This window comes from Aquila chrysaetos, chromosome 8 (assembly GCF_900496995.4).
Source record: "Aquila chrysaetos chrysaetos chromosome 8, bAquChr1.4, whole genome shotgun sequence".
In the NCBI taxonomy this organism is placed as follows: domain Eukaryota; kingdom Metazoa; phylum Chordata; class Aves; order Accipitriformes; family Accipitridae; genus Aquila; species Aquila chrysaetos.
In genome coordinates, this window is record NC_044011.1 from 7,185,121 (window position 1) to 7,206,897 (window position 21,777).

The 21,777-nt window shown below is 39.7% G+C and overlaps 2 protein-coding genes across 2 annotated transcripts; both read right to left on the reverse strand.

Annotated features, from left to right (window-relative positions):
• Positions 1-882: 882 nt before the first annotated feature.
• On the reverse strand, positions 883-1,833 carry LOC115344804 (olfactory receptor 6B1-like). Its single transcript, XM_030022735.1, has one exon. The coding sequence runs from the start codon at positions 1,831-1,833 to the stop codon at positions 883-885; it is 951 nt and encodes a 316-aa protein (XP_029878595.1).
• Positions 1,834-18,191: 16,358 nt separating this feature from the next.
• On the reverse strand, positions 18,192-19,127 carry LOC115344805 (olfactory receptor 6Y1-like). Its single transcript, XM_030022736.1, has one exon. It carries the CDS (start codon positions 19,125-19,127, stop codon positions 18,192-18,194), a length of 936 nt encoding a protein of 311 aa, XP_029878596.1.
• Between the last annotated feature and the right edge of the window lie 2,650 nt (positions 19,128-21,777).

A 21,777-nucleotide genomic window follows, 5' to 3' on the forward strand; every position in this document is an offset into this window, starting at 1 on the left:
GTCTCCATCTGTGGAGATATTCAAAACCTGACTGGACATGACTCAGGGCAAGCTGCTGTAGTAGAGCTTTATCCAAGCAGGGATGTTGGACTACGTGATCTCCAGATGTCTCTTCCAACCTCAGCCCTTCTGTGATTCTGAGACTAATCAGACACTGGAGTAAGGAACCTAGCTAAAAGTGGTGGGATTTACATTTTTAGAGGTATGCAAATTCACCCAAACAAGTTCCTGATCTAACTGGGTGTCCTGGTTTCGGCTGGGATGGAGTTAACTGTCTTCCTAGTAGCTGGTACGGTGCTATAGAGAGGCCTGGGGGGGGGGGGGGGGGAGTGAGTGAGCGGCTGCTTAGTTGCTGGCTGGGGTTAAACCACGACACTGGGCTTGCTTTGAGCAGGACATTGGCCTATAGACCTCTTAGGGTACCATCCAGTCTGTATTATTCTATGATTCTATTCTAGATTCTATGATATAGGTGTAGGTTATCCTAAAGACTTCTCAGAATTAGTAGTAGTAGAATTACTACTATATAGAGTATTTTTAGTGGAAACGGAGAGAAAAAATTGCCAGCTTGGGGACCTTAGATCTGGATAGGGTTCTGAGACTAATTAAGGCTCATATGGGGCTAGGGAGCAGAGAAACTGGGAGCAGGTTCTGAGACCCACAGCTGTCCTCAATTTCATTTTCCCCTGTTGTTAGGATCTGTCCCCCTGACCACTTGTTTTCCTCATGGGAAGTGGTGCGCATTTCTTCGAACTCTCACCTCTCTTTCTTCAGGACCACACAAATCTCCCAAATTTTAGAGATTAACATTAGTAAATTTATTATGACCTGTAGAAATCACTTCTGCAGAGTAGAAAGGGAGTTAAATAAATAAGGAAAACCCTAGGACAAGATGTGTCTCCAGTATATTGTTTTCCTAAAAGCAATTTTGAATTCCTGGTTCCTTAAGCAATAGATGGCTGGGTTGACGAGGGGTGTCAGGACAGTGTATACCACAGAAACCAGTTTGTAGGAGCTGAAGGAATCAATAGGCTGGGGCCTGGCATAGATAAACAGGGAGGCTGTATAGAACACCGTGACCACTAAAAGGTGAGAGGCACAGGTAGAGAAGGCTTTGTGACGCCCCTGGGCTGAGGGGATGCCCAAGACAGCAGAGATAATGCACACATAGGAGGCTATAATCACGATGAGTGGTACCAGAAGGATGAGCAGGGCCAGTAAGAAATCCATAAGCTCAGCTACTGACATGTTGGTGCAGGCTAGCTTCAGCAAGGGGGAGACATCACAGAAGAAGTGGTTGATGATGTTGGGCCCACAGTAGGTCTGACATGAAATGAAATAAACTTTCCCTGTGGAAATCAGGAAGCCACTCATCCAGGAGCCAATGGCCAGACGGGCGCAAAGAGTGTGATCCATGATGATTGGATAATGCAATGGGTTGCAGATGGCCATGTAGCGATCATAGGCCATGACAGCCAGGAGACTGCACTCACTGCAGGCCAATGCCAGGAAGAAGAATAGCTGGGCCATGCAGCCTGTGAAGGAGATGCCTTGTCTCTTTGTCACCAAGCTTACAAGCACTTTGGGCACTGTGACAGAGACGTACCAGGTCTCCAGAAAGGAAAGATTGCCAAGGAAAACATACATTGGCTTGTGAAGCTGGGCATTTGTCCAGACAAGCACAACAATCATTGCATTTTCTGTCACTGTCAGCACATAAGCCAGGAAGAACATAAAAAAGAGCAGAAGCTTGATTTCCTGTTTACCTGGAAAACCAACTAGAATGAATTCAACCACATGGGTCACGTTATCTGAGGGCATGCTGAGAATCATACAGAAGCTGCCATAGACTTTGCAGAAGAAGCAGATGTAGCAGCAGTTTGAACATCCACTTGAGCTAGCTTGTATGCACAGACCATGACTTGAAAATCTGTGTTTCTAAATAGAGCTGTCTGGATTGAGAAAAAAATAATAATATTAGTTGCAATAAGTGATTCGTAATTATAAAAAACAACCAATGACAACAACATAGCAACTTCACAAAGTACTATTGAGGCACAAGGGGGATTTTCCAAAGTAGACTGCAGGATTTTTCTAGGACTGTTCTTGTAAATGCAATTAGGATCATGTTCACACAACTGTGAGTTACATTTCTGATCCAGACCTCAAGCAACTTGTGAAATTAACACAGCATGATCTGAAACATGCTAGGTACATGAAAGGGTGCAATGCTTAGGATTTTTTTTCCATGCTCTATTGGTTTACATGAGTTTTTCATCCAACCTTCACATTTCTCCTCATCCAGAACTCAACCAGCTACTCTTATAACACTATTCTGGACACTGATCTTTAGTGCATCTGAACTATTAGAGACACAATTAATTAAGCCATCTCAGTAAATCTTAAGGTTAGTCATCCTTGTGTAAGTTAGAATCTTCACAGAAGGGTTAATGTGTTTCCTGTAAATGCCTATGATATCATTTCTAGATGTAATCCCATCTCTCCTATTGTTAGTCTTTAAATCAAGACAGGCACCTGTCTCTGTTTAAATAGGGCAGGTGGATCTTCTTGTGAATAATCTGGTTACGTGGTGAATACAAAACTTAATGGAAAGACACAAACACTGTTAAGTGACAATATCTCATAAAGCCTAATAGATTGAATGAATCCACCTTCTTGAAATGTTGCTGTTTCTCCTTTGACTAAAAGAGAACGTTCAAACATGAAGTTAACCTGTTCTAAGTAACAGTGTGGAATTGATCATACTGTGGGTGTCTAAATTCTATATTAGTGATTCAGGTACCTAAACATAAGCATGTTTGGAGATACTGTAGATATCCTGGAGTTCCAGCTCTCAGTCTAGAAAATGATGAGATTTCCATAGGTTCTGTGTCATATCTGGCAATTCTAGGACATCTCAAGTGCTTTCCTGTGGCTCTTGAATCCCACCTTCAGTCTCCATATATGAGTTGGTGGGCATGTGTAATGTCTTTTGCATGCTGTAGTTATTTGGGTCATTCATACAGAGCAAAAAAATTAGGACACAGAAACTACAGAACATTCAGAACCTTCTGGAGTGACACCTGCCAGGTTGGAAACAAAGGGCCTCTCAAAAATCACTGAAAGCATATGCATGGACCAGCAAATCAAATCCCTAATCAATACAATCCGTGACTCTAAACAGTGATTCATCTGGCCTTACATAGGGTTCTAGTTAGGAATGGGTTAAATATTTCTGGACACTGTTATCTATATGACTTACACTTCCACTTTATTACATATAATTATATTACTATAATCAGAGCTTAGACAGCTAGCATTGCATATAAGTTACTCCACTTTAGGCGCTCATGGTGATATTCAGGCACCTATACAGAATGAGATAGTGCAATTTTAGCTGCCAAGGTTATCTTAGACACTCTCTTGGAGTTGGCAGATATAACACGGGACCCACAGAAGATCTGTGCTCTTCCAGAGCAGGGCTGAAGGCCATGCAGAGTACCACAAAGTCTAAAATAGCACCAGACATGCCTGTGTTTAAGTACCTGAATTCCTCTTCTGTTGCTAGGTATGATTAAGAATTGAGATAGTAGGGATTGGATTGCCTAAAACTATGTTTTTATTGCCATGAGGGATGAAGATTATGCCACCCAGCTTTCAGCTCTTGCTTCTGAAGGATGTAAAAACTGAAGGGTATAAGAAACAGACACTGTGCAGCTGGCTTGGATAACCTGCAAAAGGCATTTATTTTTAGTAACTGCATTGAGCAGCTAAGATTAGCTACAATGAATCTGAGCTATCTTCCTGATGGTTTAAGTGAGGTGACAGAAATCCCATGACTAGACACAACCACCATAAATGCACAAACACAGTTTCACATGCAGATAGCTTGTTAAATCTTACATGAGTCTATTATGCTGTGTTTGTAGTAAACTGCAAGATTAATCCCTTTCACAAATGTGCTATGAGAGCACACACGCACACATTTACCTGTCTATTCATCTACGCTTATACCAACATATCAAAACTGTCTAGCTGATAACAATATTTCTTTATACATATATATATTAGACATATGTTTCTAATATCAGATTTGGGCAGACAGAAAAGGATATGATGTATGAACAGAATGTAAATTGAGCATACCTACATTATTTCTATGTTTTTTTCCCATGAATTCTTAATTGTCCACTTTAATATCCTACTTTTCCTCCATATATGTATCTGTCTATCTATATGTGTAGCTGTGAAGAGAAATAAAAGCATACCTTACATGTGAATATAGATACATGTATGTGAGTATGTTCTAGAATTAAATATTTGTGTGCAATGTATCTTAAACAATGGCATTTTTTTTACTTCTCAATTAAAGACACTTTAAGGAAATGTGATTATCAAAAAATGACAAGCAATTCTCATCAGATTAGCTTAATTTGGAATCAGAAGGTCTGATTCCATCCCTTAATTAGGCAAAACTTTGCTCACTGTATTAAATAATATTATGGTGCCAATGAACCATGAACGTCTACACAGAAGAAACTGTCAGGTTTGATAACAGCCTGCTCTGTTTTAAGTCACAGGCAGGGAAAATCTCCTGTGAGGTCAATTTCAAGATGAATAAACTTTACTTGTATGAGGAGTCTCACCAATCCAAATATTAAATACAGATTTTCATCAATGAATCCTACAGAAGATTTCCTCTCTATAGCATGAACCACCTGAAGTAGACTTTAAAATAATTCAAGTGAATTGTATTCAAAGAGTGATTGACAACAGAGACATTGACAGTACAGAGAAACTATGGAAAGGGGCTGTGCTGTTGGTATTGATGCAGATACCTACACTTAGGGGAAATCAATCTCATAGTACCTAACTCTGAGGAAGAAGGAAGAAAGGAAAGAAGAGAAATGATAAAAAAGTGAAAAATTAAAAAGTGGGAGGGCAGGAAGGAGGAAAGGAGGGAAGGAAAAAAGGAAGGAAGGAAAGAAAGAAGTAAGGAAGAAAGGAAGGGCAGACAGTGAGAAAAGCTATTTCTATAATGTGCATTAATGCAAATGCTAAAACACAGGACACTACTTACTTGAGAGGAAAGGATGAAGACGAACATACCAGACTCTTATTTTTTTCTTGATGCTTGTTCTAAATAACTGATGGAAAGAAAAAAAAGTCATGGGAAAAATGTCTTTTAAAGCATGAAAATAGAAATGTGTAGAAAAAATAATGAAGTTTCATATAAAAAAAAATTAAATCATTTTCTATGGAAGTTAGAGAACAAGAGTTAGACAAGGCTAGGAGAGCACTGTTTCTTCTTCTGTTGCGTGGGAAAAATGAACCACTCTTTCTTTAGGGACCAGTGTGAGTTCCGTATGTTGAGTTGCTCCTCATTCTCCAACATAGGAGGTAAAAAAACCCATTCATCCTGTGGTCAGTGACACTGCTCTCATTTTTTTCAACTAGACCAAAGCTGCAGTACAAGACCCTTTACTCTGAGAACTGATAAGCAAATCAGATCCACACAGAATCTGTGCCAAGGGGAAAACACTAGTTTATACTTATGATAGGTAGGATTTGGCTCCTCTACCTATATATTTACATGACCTAATAATCTAGAATCTCTGTTATCTGTTTTGTTTTGAATGGGTGCATTACAATGAGATTAACTACTTAGAATCCATGGACTGTATTTAGTGACTCTGCCTTGACTAGAAAGAAAACTACTATGATTAGCCTGGTATATACTAAAGGAGCAAGCGAGACATCTAAACACGGGCATACAGTAATATTTTATATGTTTTAGGGTATTTGACACTTCTGTACAAGACGTATGTTAAATTATACTCCTTAGTGGGAGCAGGAAGCCAGGTGTGATGCTCTGGGGCACCTAAAATGTCAATACTTGATGACTAATGACATATGAATCCTATCCTTACCTTCTGTAGACTCAGAGAATAATTTATGCAGGATGGGACCTCAGGAGATCTGAAGTACAACCTCCTGCTCAAAGTAGGTGCAGACTAATGACTGATAAGTTGAGAGGGATAAACACTTCCCTTGATTAATTTGCTATGGTGCTGTTTATACAGCCCAGAACAGTTGAGCTGCTCTGCTGCCAGGGCATTCTGGTGACTGAGGTTCAGCTTGCTGCCTACCAAGACTCCCAGACCCTCTTCTGCAGAGCTTCTACCTAGCCAGTCGGTCCCCTGCCTGTGTCATTGCCAAAGGCTATTCCTTGCCACATGCAGGAATTTGCATTTGTTTGCATCCTTGTTGAATTTCACGCAGTTCCTATTGGCCAGTTCTTCCAGCCAGTCTATGCCCTTGAGTGTCATTCCCCGCCCCCCAATTTGGTGTCATCTGTAAACCTGGTGGGTAAGCACTCCACCTCCTCCAGGCCATTGATAAAGATGTTAAACAAGACAGGTGCCCAGATAAACCCCTGCAGTATTTCAGGGTACAGTAAGACCCATTGACCGCTACTTTCTGAGCCTGATAATCCAACCAGACTTTTTATCCATCCAGTTATCCATCCCTCCAGACTGTAAAGTCATAACTTGGCTACAATACAATGGAAGACAGTGTTGAAAGTCTTGCTAAAGTTCATGTAAATGGCATCTGATGCTGTTCCTTCATCCACAAATCCAGTAATTTCATGACAGATATAGGTTGGCCAGGAATGATTTCCTTTTGGTAATCTATGTTGACTGCTCCCAGTCACCACTTTCTTCTTTTTCATGTGACCAAAACTGTGTTCCAAGAAGAATTACTCCATGATTTTCCCAGGAACAGAAGTGAGGAGGTTGAATGTCCTGTAGTTTCTCAGGCTGTCCTCTGAAGATGTTCATATTACACCCAAAATGTATTGCAGCAAAAGAAGCAGCTCTATTTCTTTCACCTCACCTGGTTGCCACAGTTGCACTTACTTCCTATAGAACCTGAGAGTTTATCCTGCAGTAAGTCTATCTATACAAAGGCGTTTTTAAACAAGTCCAGAGAGAGTTGTCTGTATTATAAATATCCACATTGAGATAGATGAGCCCCAACTGACCGTTTTTTCCTGACTTGCTGCCCATTTTTCTCAGCCTTTTCTCAGACTTTAGGGTAGTGGAGATAACATCGGTGTATGAGGTGAATATCACTGCCCTGCTGATAGTCACAATTAAATTGCCTTTAAAGGGTAGAAATCATAACAGCTGGGACATGACAAAAGAATTGGTTCATTTAGCTGCCGATACAGAACTGCAGTCTGTAGAATGCTGTTGGCATAGCCACAAGTGTGGGATGCCAAGGCAAGCTGATGGCATCTTTTTTTGACATGTTGGTGAAGTAGAACAGTGGATTACCAATGGCAATGAAGCAGTCATAAGCTGTGACCACTACGAGGACGTACCCTCTGGTGACAGAGAGGAAACCACATCAGCTGGGCTAACCAACAGCCACGGGAACTGGCCTGCCTCTCAGCAGTGAAGCAGTCCAAGGAGTGGCAATGACAGAGAGGTGGCAGAGGTCCCAGGTGGAGAGGTTCTTGAGGAAGTAATGCATGGTTGTTTGGTAATAGATGAGTGTTTATATGAATGATAACAGTCATGGCATTCTTTCCCAAGAGTGTGGTGACACACAGCAGTAGGAAGACTATCAAAGAAAGATCTGCATTTCTAGCTGATTTTGAAACCCATCGGTGTGGACTCAGTCACCATGCAGCAATTTTCCATGGCAGGTGCCTGATGAAGAACAAAAGTTAACAGAATAAAGTTGAGTTCATGTTGGAGTTACTTCTTTTTACCTCAAATGAGAGGTAAAAACAGCCGAGTATTTATTCATGTAAGTGTGAGCATATGAATTTATTCATATACATAATACACATATATACACATAATGTATACACCTGTGCATATATATCATGATATGTAAATATAATTCATTACTTTCCTTTTCCATATTATTGCCACAAGTTACATTTATCTGTAGAATTAATAAAAAACAAGAAATAAACAACAAAAAAAAACCCCAAGGAACAAATTTAACTTACCCACTTCTACCGTTTCCCTTTCCTTTCTGAAGCGGGAATTGGTGAAAGGGAAAAAAATCATAGTAAATTAATAACCAAAAGTGGAAATTCATTATTGTTTTTAATATCTTTTTATTTCCAAATAATTTTTAGTTTTGAAAATTTCAGTACTGCAATTAAAATGATTCTAACTCCCTTTGAACTCAGACATACCAATGAAGCCAATGTTTCAGTTAAGTCAACTGTTCTTGTGATTAAAAGAAAGCATATTATCCTTCTTTATTTTATCCAGTCATCACTGAGGATTTGGCTTCTATTCCATTGCAATTTATGGGCTCATATTTATATTCATATTCATGATCACCTTAATCTAAGAAAAAACAAATTGACTGAGTTCATATAAGGAGAAATAGTGGCTTTTTTCCTTGTTCTAAGTATATATAGTAAATATTGCTTACTGTATATTTGGCATTGTTAAAATTCATATCTGAGGCAACTGTCTAGCTTCCCTGTATGGCTATTGGAGAGAAACAGGCAATTCCAGAGAACAGTCATCTAAATACCTGATTTATTAGAAGAGTAGTGATTTTAAGACATGTTAAATTTATTGTAGAAGTACTGTACATGACTGCTTCAGCTGAAGTAATCTCATAGTATCTAGATGTAAATAGATAATACCTATTTGAACTTTATGTTTCTCAGAATAAAGTTTAATTTGCCTACCTTCAGTTACTTAAAAGGGGCCAATAAATGTGGCAAAATACAAATGCACAATACCATTTTACAGCTGTATGGTAGCCTGTCTGACTCCTGCTGCTGTTCAAGAAGGCCAGAGGTCTCCTTTAGGTCCTGTGTCATGGCTGCTAGCCTGTGCAATTTTCTTTAATTTGCTTCTTCTAGAAATATATTTCAGGGAGAAAAAATGGATAAGTCATTAAGTAAATATGAAAATAAACCCCCATTTTTTTCAGAGGTTCATATGGAGAATATCATTATGACTCCTACTGCAATTCCAGAACATTACCCCATAAATTTCAGCAATCTATTTTTGGCTTAGTTGAATCCCCTCAAAATGTTTAATGGTCAGATTTTATTTGCTTAGGAATACTGGTGAAACTTGATTTGGTGGAAGTTTCATAAGCAAAGGGTGAGATCATTTGCACCAAACAGTCATACATCCTTAAAGTCAGTACAGCAGTTAGTGTTACTTCCTATTGTGTCATGACCAAAAGAACAATCAGAGAAAGAGTACTTTTTTTTTGAAAAATACTTGTGGTGTTCAGAAATTACATTCTCTTACCTAAGTTAATTATGCTTAGTTTATGAACATATTCTCACTTTATGTACAGTAACTGACAGACACTTCCAGGATATGATTCACCTTTCTGGTAAGAGAAACAGAATTTTTGGAAATTCCTTTCTCTTTCAGTTATGTATTTGACATCCTCACTATTTTTTCTCTCTTCCACAAGCTCAGTTTTCCAGAGCCAAATAGATTAAACTCTCTGCAGCCAGACTACACACCTTGAAGCTATACTGGTCTATCTTAGGCCTCATTTTCCTTTTCTGTGGACCGAATTCTCTCTGAAGTGTAAAGGAAGAGTATAAGCCTAGTGTGTGAGCAACAGGGACTTAACTGAAGTGAGATTACTTTTGTTAACTTAGAAAACTAGGTGATAATTTGACTTCCCACTTAAACATACCAAATGTTCCAAACAGAAATCTGGGTGAATCAAAGATCTTCAGTAGAGGCACAGTCTCAGATACTGATATTGTACAACCAGGGAGTAATTAAAGAGTAGTAGATATACAAGTGCAGAAAAGTCCTTGCACTGGTTCTGCAATTATCAATAAACCCTCAAAATTATTGTTACGTCTTTGGAAAAACAAAGTAGTGGAATATTTTTCTGCTGTTTGTCATGAAGAAGAGAGAAATGGTAGATATAGCCACCCTCAAAAAAACCCATCTGTTGCCTGTAACTGTTGATTTTTCTTTCTATCAAAATTACTGAAGTTCAGATGTTTTCTCTTCTGCCCACCTCCCTTTATCTCCTCCTGCACCCATAGATACCATATTAGGTGCCATAAAAGAGGTATGGAGGGATGTGGCAGAAATCACCCCCTTCTCCACATTATTTCTCCAACATATTTCCACATTAAATGAACCAAAATGAACCGAAAGAAATTGTTGCCTAATGTCTCTTTAGGCTGAAAGCTTCCCAAAATCATCTATACATGACAAACTATCAGCAACATTTTAGTTGTACTGAAGCACTTCCAGTAGTGGCTAAACCTACTTTACTTTCAGGAGTGACTTCAAGAAAACATGCAGCAGTATTTTGCACACTAATTTTGAGGGAAATATGCTTGAACTTACAAGGGAAATTTTCAAAATGAGATGAACAGGAATCTGGGTTTTTATTAGAAAAATCCATTGTGGGGCTTTCTTCCTTTTTGCTTCTGCCTTCTTCTGAAAATGCTTTATTTGAAAGCATGTGACTTAACAGAAGTAATTCCTTAGAATAATTTCCTTTTGAGTGTTTTCTTCAGAAAACCCTTCACATCTTTGTTCCTCAGGCTAGCGATGATGGAGTTTAACATGAGGATGAAAAGACAGTACAATACGAACACTAATTTGATCTGGTCTGGTGAAGATGAGTCAGAAGGTGGGGCATACATTCCGAATGTTGTGCCAAAATACAGTGCTACTGCCATAAAGTGGGAAGCACGGGTAGAGAAGGCTTTTATCCTGTCTGCCTGAGAAGCAATCCTCAGGATGTTGGAGATAATGTTGCAGTAGAACACCAGGCTCACACAGCATACAGTGATAATAAAGAAAGACGAGGAGAACAGCACAATCTTATTGACATAAGTTTCACTGCAGGAGAGCTTTAGGAGTGGTAGGAGCTCACAAAAGTAGTGATTAAGTTCACTGAACCCACAGAAGATCAGCTGAAAGATTAAGCTGGTGTGTACTGCAGTGTTTAAACTGCCACAAAGGTAGGAAACCAGAACCAGCAGGTAACGCCTTCCAAGACATGATAGTCTGGTAGAACAGAGGATTGCAGATGGTGGTGAAGCAGTCGTAAGACATCATTGTCACAAGAAAAAAGCATTCAGTAGAAACAAAGAGTCCTCCAAAGAAAAACTGAGTTGCACAGCCATTATAGGAAATGTCTCTGTGCTCTGACCAGGACACTGGGGGCAACATTGCTGGCATAACAGACATCTATGAAAGCAATATTACCAAAGAAGTATATAGGTGCAGTGTGGAGTTGTGAATTGCTGACGATGACTGTGATCAGTCCAATATTCCCCACCACAGCTGCAGTATAGATTACTAAGATAAACAAAAAAATGAGAACTTGCATGCAGGGGTGGTCCCAGGAACATAAATTTGTCTGGGGAAGTGTGGTTCTCCACAGTGAGCAGGTGCACAGCTGAAAATCTGGAGAAGAGGAGAAGTGAAAGTGTTACAGGCTGAAGGTGACATGCAGAACTATTCTACTTCCAACATGAGCTAGGGTGCAGAGACAAAAATAGATATGGAAAGATGAGTTGATCTGAGGAAAGATCTGAGTCTTCAGATCTAGTCCTATACATCTGTATTTCCTGGAAAGGAGGACTTCTAGAAGTGCTTGCCTAGAGAAACCTTGGGTCAGCAAGGCCCCACACCACCTTTAAACCAAGGAGAAAAAAGGATTTCTTAGCTGTAGCCCATCTTTCTCTCAAGAAGAGAGTATAGCAATATCTGCTTCCCTTTTGATCAAAGCATACTGGGAGAATTCACTGTTTGCTCCCATTTATCTCTTTTCACATCAAAAAAGGGATTGCCTGTGCCCAACCATTTTAGCTATCTCAACCACCTAAGAAAAGAAACAAACACCTCCAGAATGTGTTTGGTTTGGACTGGATCATCTCCAGAGATCCCTTCTAACTTCTATTTAAAGAGAGACATTAGAGACATGGAAAAATAATTTGTAGAAGCCCACTTGAAAAAAACCACTTTCCCTTCTTAAGTATCTGGGGGAAGCAGTGTGCTAGATCCTTTAGTAATGCAAGATGATTTTTGCTGCTAAAAATGGACATCACAATTCCCTTTGTCACCTTGGACAGGACAAGATCCTTCACACTATCATTATAGAAAAGAAACTACAGTAAAACTGGTATGAGGAGATCCCGGGAAAAAGTCACTCTTGCCATGAATGCAAGTGTCTAAGAACAGGTTAAAAAATTATCAGCCCAAGCATGGGCCAAGGCCAGTTGCATGAGGTTCAACAAGGCCAAGTGCCGGGTCCTGCACTTCAGTCACAAAAAACCCGTGCAACACTACAGGCTTGGGGAAGAGTGGCTGGAAAGCTGCCTGGGAGAAAAAGACCTGGGGGTGCTGGTTGACGGCTGGCTGAACATGAGCCAGCAGTGTGCCCAGGTGGCCAAGAAGGCCAACAGCATCCTGGCGTGTATCAGAAAAAGCATGGCCAGCAGGAGCAGGGAGGTGATTGTTCCCCTGTATTCAGCACTGGTGAGGCCGCACCTCGAGTCCTGTGTTCAGTTTTGGGCCCCTCACTACAGGAAAGACATTGAGGTGCTGGAGCGTGTCCAGAGAAGGGCAACCAAGCTGGTGAAGGACCTGGAGCACAAGTCTTATGAGGAGCGGTTGAGGGAACTGGGTTTGTTTAGTCTGGAGAAGAGGAGGCTGAGGGGAGACCTTATTGCTCCCTACAGCTACCTGAAAGGAGGTTGTGGTCAGGTGGGTACTGGTCTCTTCTATCAAGTAACTAGTGATAGGACAAGAGGAAATGGCCCCAAGTTGCACCAGTGGAGGTTTAGATTGGATATTAGGAAAAATTTCTTCACTGAAAGGGTTGTCAGGCATTGGAACAGGCCGCCCAGGGACGTGGTGGTGTCACCATCCCTGGAGGTATTAAAAAACTGTGTGGACAAGGCACTTCAGGACATGGTTTAGTTTAGTGGGCTTGGTGGTGTTGCATTGATGGTTGGACTTGATGATCTTAAAGGTCTTTTCCAACCTAAACGATTCTATGACTCTAAGAAGTGGCAATGGGCTTAAAGTAGATGTCTGGAAGAATCGAACTTTCTCATAGTGCAATTTTCTTTTTGATTCTAAGTTTAGACAGACAGATCAACAAAGACAGCTATCTAGTTAGAGAACTGGATGAACTGTGTTTGAGCGTAAGTGTGTGAGAGAGAGATGTAGAGAGCTGAATTGCAAACATAGGGAGATGATCCAAGATGATATTGTTACTGCAATAAAAGCTAATCTAAGGTGTCCTTGAAGTAGAGGTTGCACATTAAGCAACACAGTATAACTAATTTGAGATTCCAGAATGAGTGAATATGAACTTCCTGAAAGTTCCTTTAAGAACACAAATCCCTGACTTAATGCAGCTCAAGAATCTGCTGAATATATACCCCAGAATTTGAATCAAAGAAGTGTTACAGAGCTATGGATGCACTGGGGTGGAGCATGGGGACATGGAGACATAGGGACTTTATTGCTGGTGTCTATCAGAGAGTTCTTTTCAACAGATTGATCTGCCTTCTTCACTGGAGAGGAGCAGGTACATTACTGAGCATGAATTATCTGACCTTTTGTAGAAGCCATTGTATAATCAAATGAATGACCTTCAAGGAATGCCCATTTCTTATTTTAGATAACAAAACAAGACTTCAGCCTCAGCTGAGGATATTCACATTGCAAACCACTTAGACTTGTGAATTGCCCCACTAACCCCATGTCAATACATATCTCAGATACAAGCCAACCAAATAATTGTTCAGTCCCCATGCTCCCACCTACAGAGTTTTTCTTTCCCTTCCAGTCTTTCCTTGTCTTCTCTTCTGTTTGTTAGTCTGATTTCTCAACACTCTGTCTGTGCAGTTACTGGATTGTTTCTTTTTGTGTATTGGCTTGCTTGCTTGGTGAAGGGAGCACTTCCACTTAAAAAGAAATAAACCAAAACAAATAAACATAGAAGCAGCATTTCAAGAAATGTGTCCCAGGGATACACTTTTCAGGAATGCCTTGGAGAGTCCTGTCTCTGCTTTTAACTGAAAAGGACTCCCCTAAGTGGCCAGCTGTTAAAGACCCTACTAAGACAATATAATAATAAAAAATAATTTAAAAAAAAAAGTAAGCACAATACACATAACTTGTACTATCATGATTAAAGCCAGGTGTGTTTTTTGGAATTCACATTTCTTGAAAACATTGCCAAAAACATTGAGCATTTTTTTTACCAACTGATTTTTCAATAGTCTCTTGGTAATCAATAGATCACTGGCCTTTCATTTTGCTGGTTGTGAGGGCATTCTCCTTAGCACATTTCTCATATGTACTTTAATAATAGGTGTGCATAAAAATGCTAGGGATTCAGCTTCTAGAGTCTACAGTCTAGATCTTCACAGCAGACATCTGAACCTCAAATGAGATATTTTTCCCTTGTGCCATTTGTCTTTGCCTGCAAAAGAAGAGAAACCAAGAAGAAAACCGAAACAATAAAGTGTAATGCTGCTTCTGTGTGTCCTTTATCCCTACTTTTTTTAATTTTCTTATGTAGAACTCTTCCTGCACCTTTTAGATTTCTTTCCAATAAGCAAAACACTATGGACTTAATCAAAACGCTATTAGCCATTAGAATCTGCTTCCTTCCAGAATACCAAAATAGAACAGCCACCATTGCCTTTTTCCCAATCCATATTCTTCCCTAAACAAAAACAAGTTTTCACTAAATGTCCTCTCTTCTCTGACTGGCAGGGAGAGGGTACTCATCTCCTAAAACTTAGACATGTGATTCAGATGGCTAAAAATGAGGGTCCAGCCTCTAAGGGAAAACTGGCCTGGATTCCAGCAATCACTCCAGGAAGACAAAAACATCTTATAACTCCTGTGTAGGTATCTCAGACACCTTAGGACATGCTGTTATTTTTCAACAAGAAAACTTGCATTCTTTTCAGCACAGGAGCATCACATTTATTTACAGTAGACTACATTAAATTCTCTGTGTTTTGGAGGGTGGTTTTAAATAAATCAACATGAAATAATTGTTTCTCTTCTTGATATAAAAGCTTCCCAAATTTTGTGACTTGTGATAGATCAATACCTTCTACAACCAGACTATTTTACTTTTGCATACATGCTCACCAGCTCCCAGAGGCAGACAATAAGATTAAGAGCGATGGTAAGGTTCTCAAGAGCTGAGATTGGACTCCTAGTCTATTCTACATTACTTGTGAGAGGCAGTTTATTGACAATAGTCTAAAGGCACCTAACCTTAAATATACAAAAGTGTTCATTAGGAAAGCTTGCAGAAATAAACTTTAGATGCAAGAGTGAATTTGCATTCTCAGAAGGTTTGTGTTTGTATAATACATGTCTGTGTTCTCTCCTTCCCTAAGAACACTTAGGGACTCCTTTTGAATAGGTAATTGTTTATTTGTTTCAGGTTATCTAACTACATCATTATTAGTGGATATAAAAAAACATAACAATTGGATGATAATCCTCTTCACAGTATATCTGAAGGATTTTCTTGCCATAATTTCAAAGCAATCACCTTCAGATCAATGCTTTAAAACCACTCAACATGTGTAGCCAAATCACTGTGTTAGAGGAGCTACACACCTTGCAAAACTTAATATTTCAATGGAAAGTTCACCAAGGAGTACTGAAATGCTATGGTTTTCACTTTATATATGAAAAACTGAAATAAAGGGAGAAATAGGTTAGGTGATCATTGGTGTATAAATGCTTTACTTTAATATATTGTAATAAGAATAAAGTGGGCTTGACACTGTAATGATTTTGGCCGGAATAGAGTTAAATTTCTTCATAGTAGCTTGTATGGGGCTACGTTTTCGATTTGTGCTGGAAACAGTGTTGAGAACACAGGAATGTTTTTGTTACTGCTGAGCAGTGCTAACACAAAGTCAAGGCCTTTTCTGCTTCTCACACCACCCCAGCAGCGAGTAGACTGGGGGTGCACAAGAAGTTTGGAGGGAACACGGTGAGGACAGCTGATCCCAGTTGACCAAAAGGATATTCCAGACCATATGACTTCATGTTCAGCAATAAAGGCTAAGGGAATGAAGGAGGAAGGGGGGACACTCAGAGTTATGGCATTTGTCTTCCTAAGTAACTGTTACGTGTTATGGAGCTCTGTTTTCCTGGAAATGGCTGAACACCTGCCTGCCAATGGGAAGTAGTGAATGAATTCCTTGTTTTGCTTTGCTTGTGTGTGCAGCTTTTGCTTTACCTACTAAACTGTCTTTATCCCAACCCACAAGTTTTATCACTTTTACCCTTCTGATTCTTTCCCCCATCCCACCAGGGGGGAGTGAGTGAGCAGCTCTGTGGGGCTTAGTTACTGGCTGGGGTTAAACCACAACTAACACACGTCTGATCCAGGCATTACAGGCAATCTTTAAAGTCTATGAGAGAAATAGGCACCTTTGGAGAATGATTCATAACATCTATATGTTAAAGGCATATATTAAACATAAATAGAATAAATATCCTCTGGGGGTGATAATCCATGTCCATGAATACTAAAGGAGCCTAGGGTAGTTTGCTTAGATGTCTAATTAGACAGGGACTTAGTTGTCTAATGTTTAGGTATTTTTGGACAAATCCATGCTGACTATATCCAATCTGACTATTTCTGTGGCTCTTGATCTCAAATGCAAAACTAAAAAACTACGATTTCTTTTTTTTTGGCTCCTTTCCCATGCCATGGTTCATATTGTATTGTATATTCATATTATGTCAATTACCTATTTTCTCATAGCAGATTTTCTGCTAATACCTGGAATACAGCCAGCACCTTACATTTCTGGTGATAGCTTCCCAGTATGGTTAACTTCAAGCTGTTCTTGACACCTCTCCTTAAAATTGTGCTCAAATCCTCAGCAAATCTTGTTTGGACCGGTTGTATCCATGGCAACAGTACACACAGAACAAGTTCTTCCAGCAAGTGTCTTAACGTTTCCTGCCTGGAAAGCTGGATGTTTCATTAACTGCAAAATCTGAAAAGGCAGTCTGCTAGTACAGAGCATAGAATATCAGAAACTATGGTCTCAGTTACAAACTCAAACCCACATTTAACATGGTCACATAGATATGCACTCAGCTGACAGATTATTTATTTTTTTATTTGTTTGTTACAGAGTATTAAGCATTTTAAATCACTGTGATATTCTGAGCATGGAGTAGGTTTCGTAGAGGCACCTTTTTACCTAGAGAGAATTCTAAATGATAATCAGTTTTTCTCACAGATAATCAGTATTTAACTCAGATGCATCAGCTGTGTCTCTAAACTCCTTGATATTCAATGGGAAGACTTGGACTGTAGTCTGTCAGTCAGGGTTTAACGTCATGACTCCTGCTGGAATACTGCTGGATCCAAGGCTTATGCAGCCTGAAGGAAACATTGAAGTGATCTATCCTGTCAGTTGTGTCTGAATTTCTTCCTGGAGTGAATTATTTTGTGTGCCCTGGGTACAGTAAGGTTATTCAGGGTACGAGGGCCCTGGTGTGAACCACAGACTGAGTCCAAGTGACACTATAGCTATGCTACAGTATGAGCTACACACATTATACTCCCTCTATTGCTATATTAGAAAAGTTGTCTTCTTCAGAGGATGTTTCATTTTATCCTAAATCAGGTATCTAAGAAAGTTAAGATTACTCATCTTTTTCCACTGCCTATTTCTTTCCAGGGACAATAACAGAATCTCAGAGTAAATAAATCAGATGTAGATATCTGCATTTTACACGCCTTTTACAGTCCCACCCAATGTTTTCTGGATCTAGTAATCTATCTAGGGCAAACAAAAACTGGGGTTCAGTTTCTAGCATTGCCAAACCTTGTCTTTAAAACTGGAGCAGTCATTCAGCTGAAGACTGTTAAGAAAGGTAGGCAGCATAAAATCATAGGGGGGAAACAAACAAGCAAAAAAACCCTCCCAACCCAGAACTATACTATATACATAGATCAAACTTAGATTTATCAAGGTCTAGTCCAATAAATATGGTTACTGGGTGCATTAATAGGAGAGTTTCACTTTGGCATGGATTAAGGTCAGGACTTGCTGACTTTAGTTCATCAGCACTTCCAGTTGATCTTCATGAGCAAAACCCCTTCTCCAGAAGTCTTTAGTTGATTTCTTAGGTGTGTCTTGTGCAGGTAAAGGTCTTCCTCAGGGCCAACCTGACTTCTTTGTTTCTAAGACAATATATGAGAGGATTCAGAAGCGGCACAACTACCGTGTACAAGACTGACACGAACTTGTTAGCACTGTAGGTGTACATGACCTTAGGATGGGCATAAGTGAAAAGAGTGGTGGAGTAGAACAATATCACTACAGTCAAGTGGGAGCTGCATGTGGAAAAGGCCTTTTGCCTCCCCTGAGAAGAAGGGATCTTCAACACGGTGAACATGATGCAAATATAGGAGGTGACTACAGTACACAGAGGCACCATGATGACCATCAGAGCCAAAATGAAGTCCACTAGCTCAGCCAAGGAGAAGTCACTGCAGGAGATATTCAGTAGGGGTGAAATATCACAGAAATAGTGATTGATTTTGTCTACATCACAGAATGAGAGCTGGGCTATAAAGCTCAGCTTGATGGAAGAAGTGGTCAAACCACACATCCAACAGCCAGCTGTCAGCTGAGCACAGAACTGATGATTCATGATGAGTGAATATCGGAGAGGTTTGCATATGGCCAAGAAGCGGTCATAGGCCATAACAGCTAACAGAATATACTCAGTACAAACAAAAGTCACAAAGAAATACAACTGTGTCATGCACCCCTGGAATGAGATATGTTTGTCTTGAGAGAGGAAATCTATGAGCATCTTTGGCTCAATGACAGAAACATACCAGATCTCTAAGAAAGACAGATTTCCTAGGAAGAAATACATGGGTTTTTGCAGACTGTCATTAGTTTGGATGATGAGAATGACAAGGAAGTTTTCCAACACAGTTAATAAATAAGCCAGAAGTAAAGCAGAGAAGAGGAGCACCTGCAGTTCAGCAGTGGTGGGAAAACCCAGGAGAATGAAATACGTGACACTGGTTTCATTCCTCCCACCCATTCTGTAGGGAAAAGATGAGCCTTATCCACCTGTAATAAATTAATACAATGAAATCTAACCAGCCAGGCTTAAATTCATAGCAATATGTTACACCACCACTTAAGACACTGTAAAAGGTCAGACGCTTTGTTGCTGGGTTTCTAGAAATCAATTGTGTGAAATTCATCTACTCAATTCAGAATTTTTCATTGTAAAAATGTAAGCATGCTTTTTACTTTTTTACTTCATGGAAGTAAATAGGCACTTACAGTCCTATCTCATCTAAGACCAGGTCTAAAATAAGCCAGATGAATCATGCTATCATATTGTCCATCCAGTATAAAGAAATGTTAGCTTATGAGCTTATAGACAGACATTTACCTTGCCAATGTTTTAGTTTCTACATCTATACATTTCTAAAGTTATATCATGTATGTCCCATTAGCCGGGAGGGAAATGCGAAGTACCACAAGGATATACACAATTTGATATGAAAAACCTCCAAACACATCTGAAGGGCCCCATTAGGGGTTTCTATAGCTAGCTCTGAAGACACTTATATCTACATAAAGCTTATTGAGATACAAAGGTACACATAGCATCCCAGATTCAGCATAAGTGCAAGATAATTATAGTTCTGGGTCTGGTTTGTTTGTAGCTAACTCATATTGTTCCTTCAAAAATAAGAATGCCTCAACCTGCACTATTAAAACCAAAACTGTTCTCAACCTTCCGTAGTGGTAATTCAGAGTGGAGTCCACCGCCTTAGTTGATCCTTGAGGATATGGTCAATAGAGAACAGATGAAGTGTAGACTGTTGTGTCAGTTGCATGATTTATACCAACACAGATAAATCGACCACTTTATTTACCTTCATTGTCTCATGAGATTTGACCTAGAAATTATACATAGCCTCCCAGTGGATGCAATCACAGAAAGAGGAGGGATGCTGTTGGTTCCTCTGTGATTCCATACAGAGTAGAAGTAAGAAACTCTGAAAATGTCTAAGATTTTGTCTGAGACACTGATAAATGAAATAACACCAGTTAATGTCTACTGATTTTTATAGGGCAAAGGAAAAAAAACCACCAAAAAAACCAAAACCAAAAATCCCTGAAGCAGAGGATATGGCAGTTGTTTATCAAAGACTAAACTAGAAAAAGGTTTTAGTGCCCTAAATCTAAATCCAGAGCCTTAACTGGTAATCAGTTTTAAAGTAGTTTCTCCTACACTGGGGTTACTTGTACAACCTTCAGGTCTATGAATAGCCATGCTATGTATTTTCTGAATAGTACAGTACAGTACAAATATTATGTTGAAATGATTCCTCCAATAGTGTGAAACAGCTCTATTAGACTGAATCAGTTTCTTGAGTTGTCTGATCTATGTCCATTGATGACAGTGACATATGGAAACTCCGTTTAGTACCTGCATGCCTGATTTAAGTAGTCACAGTCATGTACACTAATTATCAACTAAAACCTCACCTTCAAAATGGAGTTTTATACATATATTTACATTTAGGTTTGTGTTAGATATAGGATTCATTTGTCCCAATTTAAACACCTAATATGTAAATATTTAAGACTGAGTTCAGTTGCCTAAAGACAGCAGTCTAGTGCCATTTGGGATGTTCTCAATTCTTACTGGCTTCCACTTAAAGGACTCCCAAAAAATAGAGACAAAGGAGTCCAGAAAGCAGTTTCAGTAGGCAGTTCATTTATTTGCTCAGCTGTATAGCTATTTGTACTCTCTTCATTGTACTGAGTTGGATTGTGCTCATACAACCACAACCAAAACTCTCAGTGCACATGTAAACATGCAAATTGCATGTATCTGCATCTACACTGTAGATCCCTCAAATTTGATTAGACTTATCCTGCTCCTATCATCTAAGGTACAGTGAAAGGTCTGGATCAGGTAAGTATATGTTGCTCTCTGGCGGCATTCTGGATGTCCTATTGTATCCAAATCATCTCTAATGGGCCGGCAAATACTCTGCAACACCTACAGAAGACTGATACCTTTTTGGAGCAGCAGCTGGAAACCAAAAAGGATGCTATAAAACATGTAGCATATATGCAGGGCTGGGGCAAAGGAAACCTCATATGGAAATACAGAATTTTCAGAATGGAAATACAAAGTTCTGTACCTAAGCCAAAATAACCACATACCTCAGTTAGTCTGAGAATCCATTGTGGCAGCCTTGATAAAAAAGACCTGAGAGTTATGATGGGTGCCAAACCGAGTAACAAGCAGCAGTCACTCTTATTGTAAATAAGGCAAACTGTATTCTGGGCTACCATACAAGTAGTATGGCTAGCAGATTGAAGGATGTAAAGATCACCCACTATGCGGTGCTCACATAGTCACACCTGGAATATTGCATTCCGTTTTGAGCACCCTGGCTCAGGTTGGGTCGAGAGAAACTAGAGAGTCCAGTTGAGGCCTACCGATATGGCCAACAGTGGTCTACAGTACAGATACTAAGAACAGGGCTGGTTTTGTTTTGTCTGGTGAGGAGAAGACTAAGAGGTGATCTAATAGCAGCCTGCAACAACTCGAAGGGGAGTTACAAGGACGACAAGGTGAACTTCTCAGTTGTGACAGGAAGACTAACATAGGGCAAAAGCCACAAACTGCAGCTTAGCAGGGCCCTTCAGGAGAAACT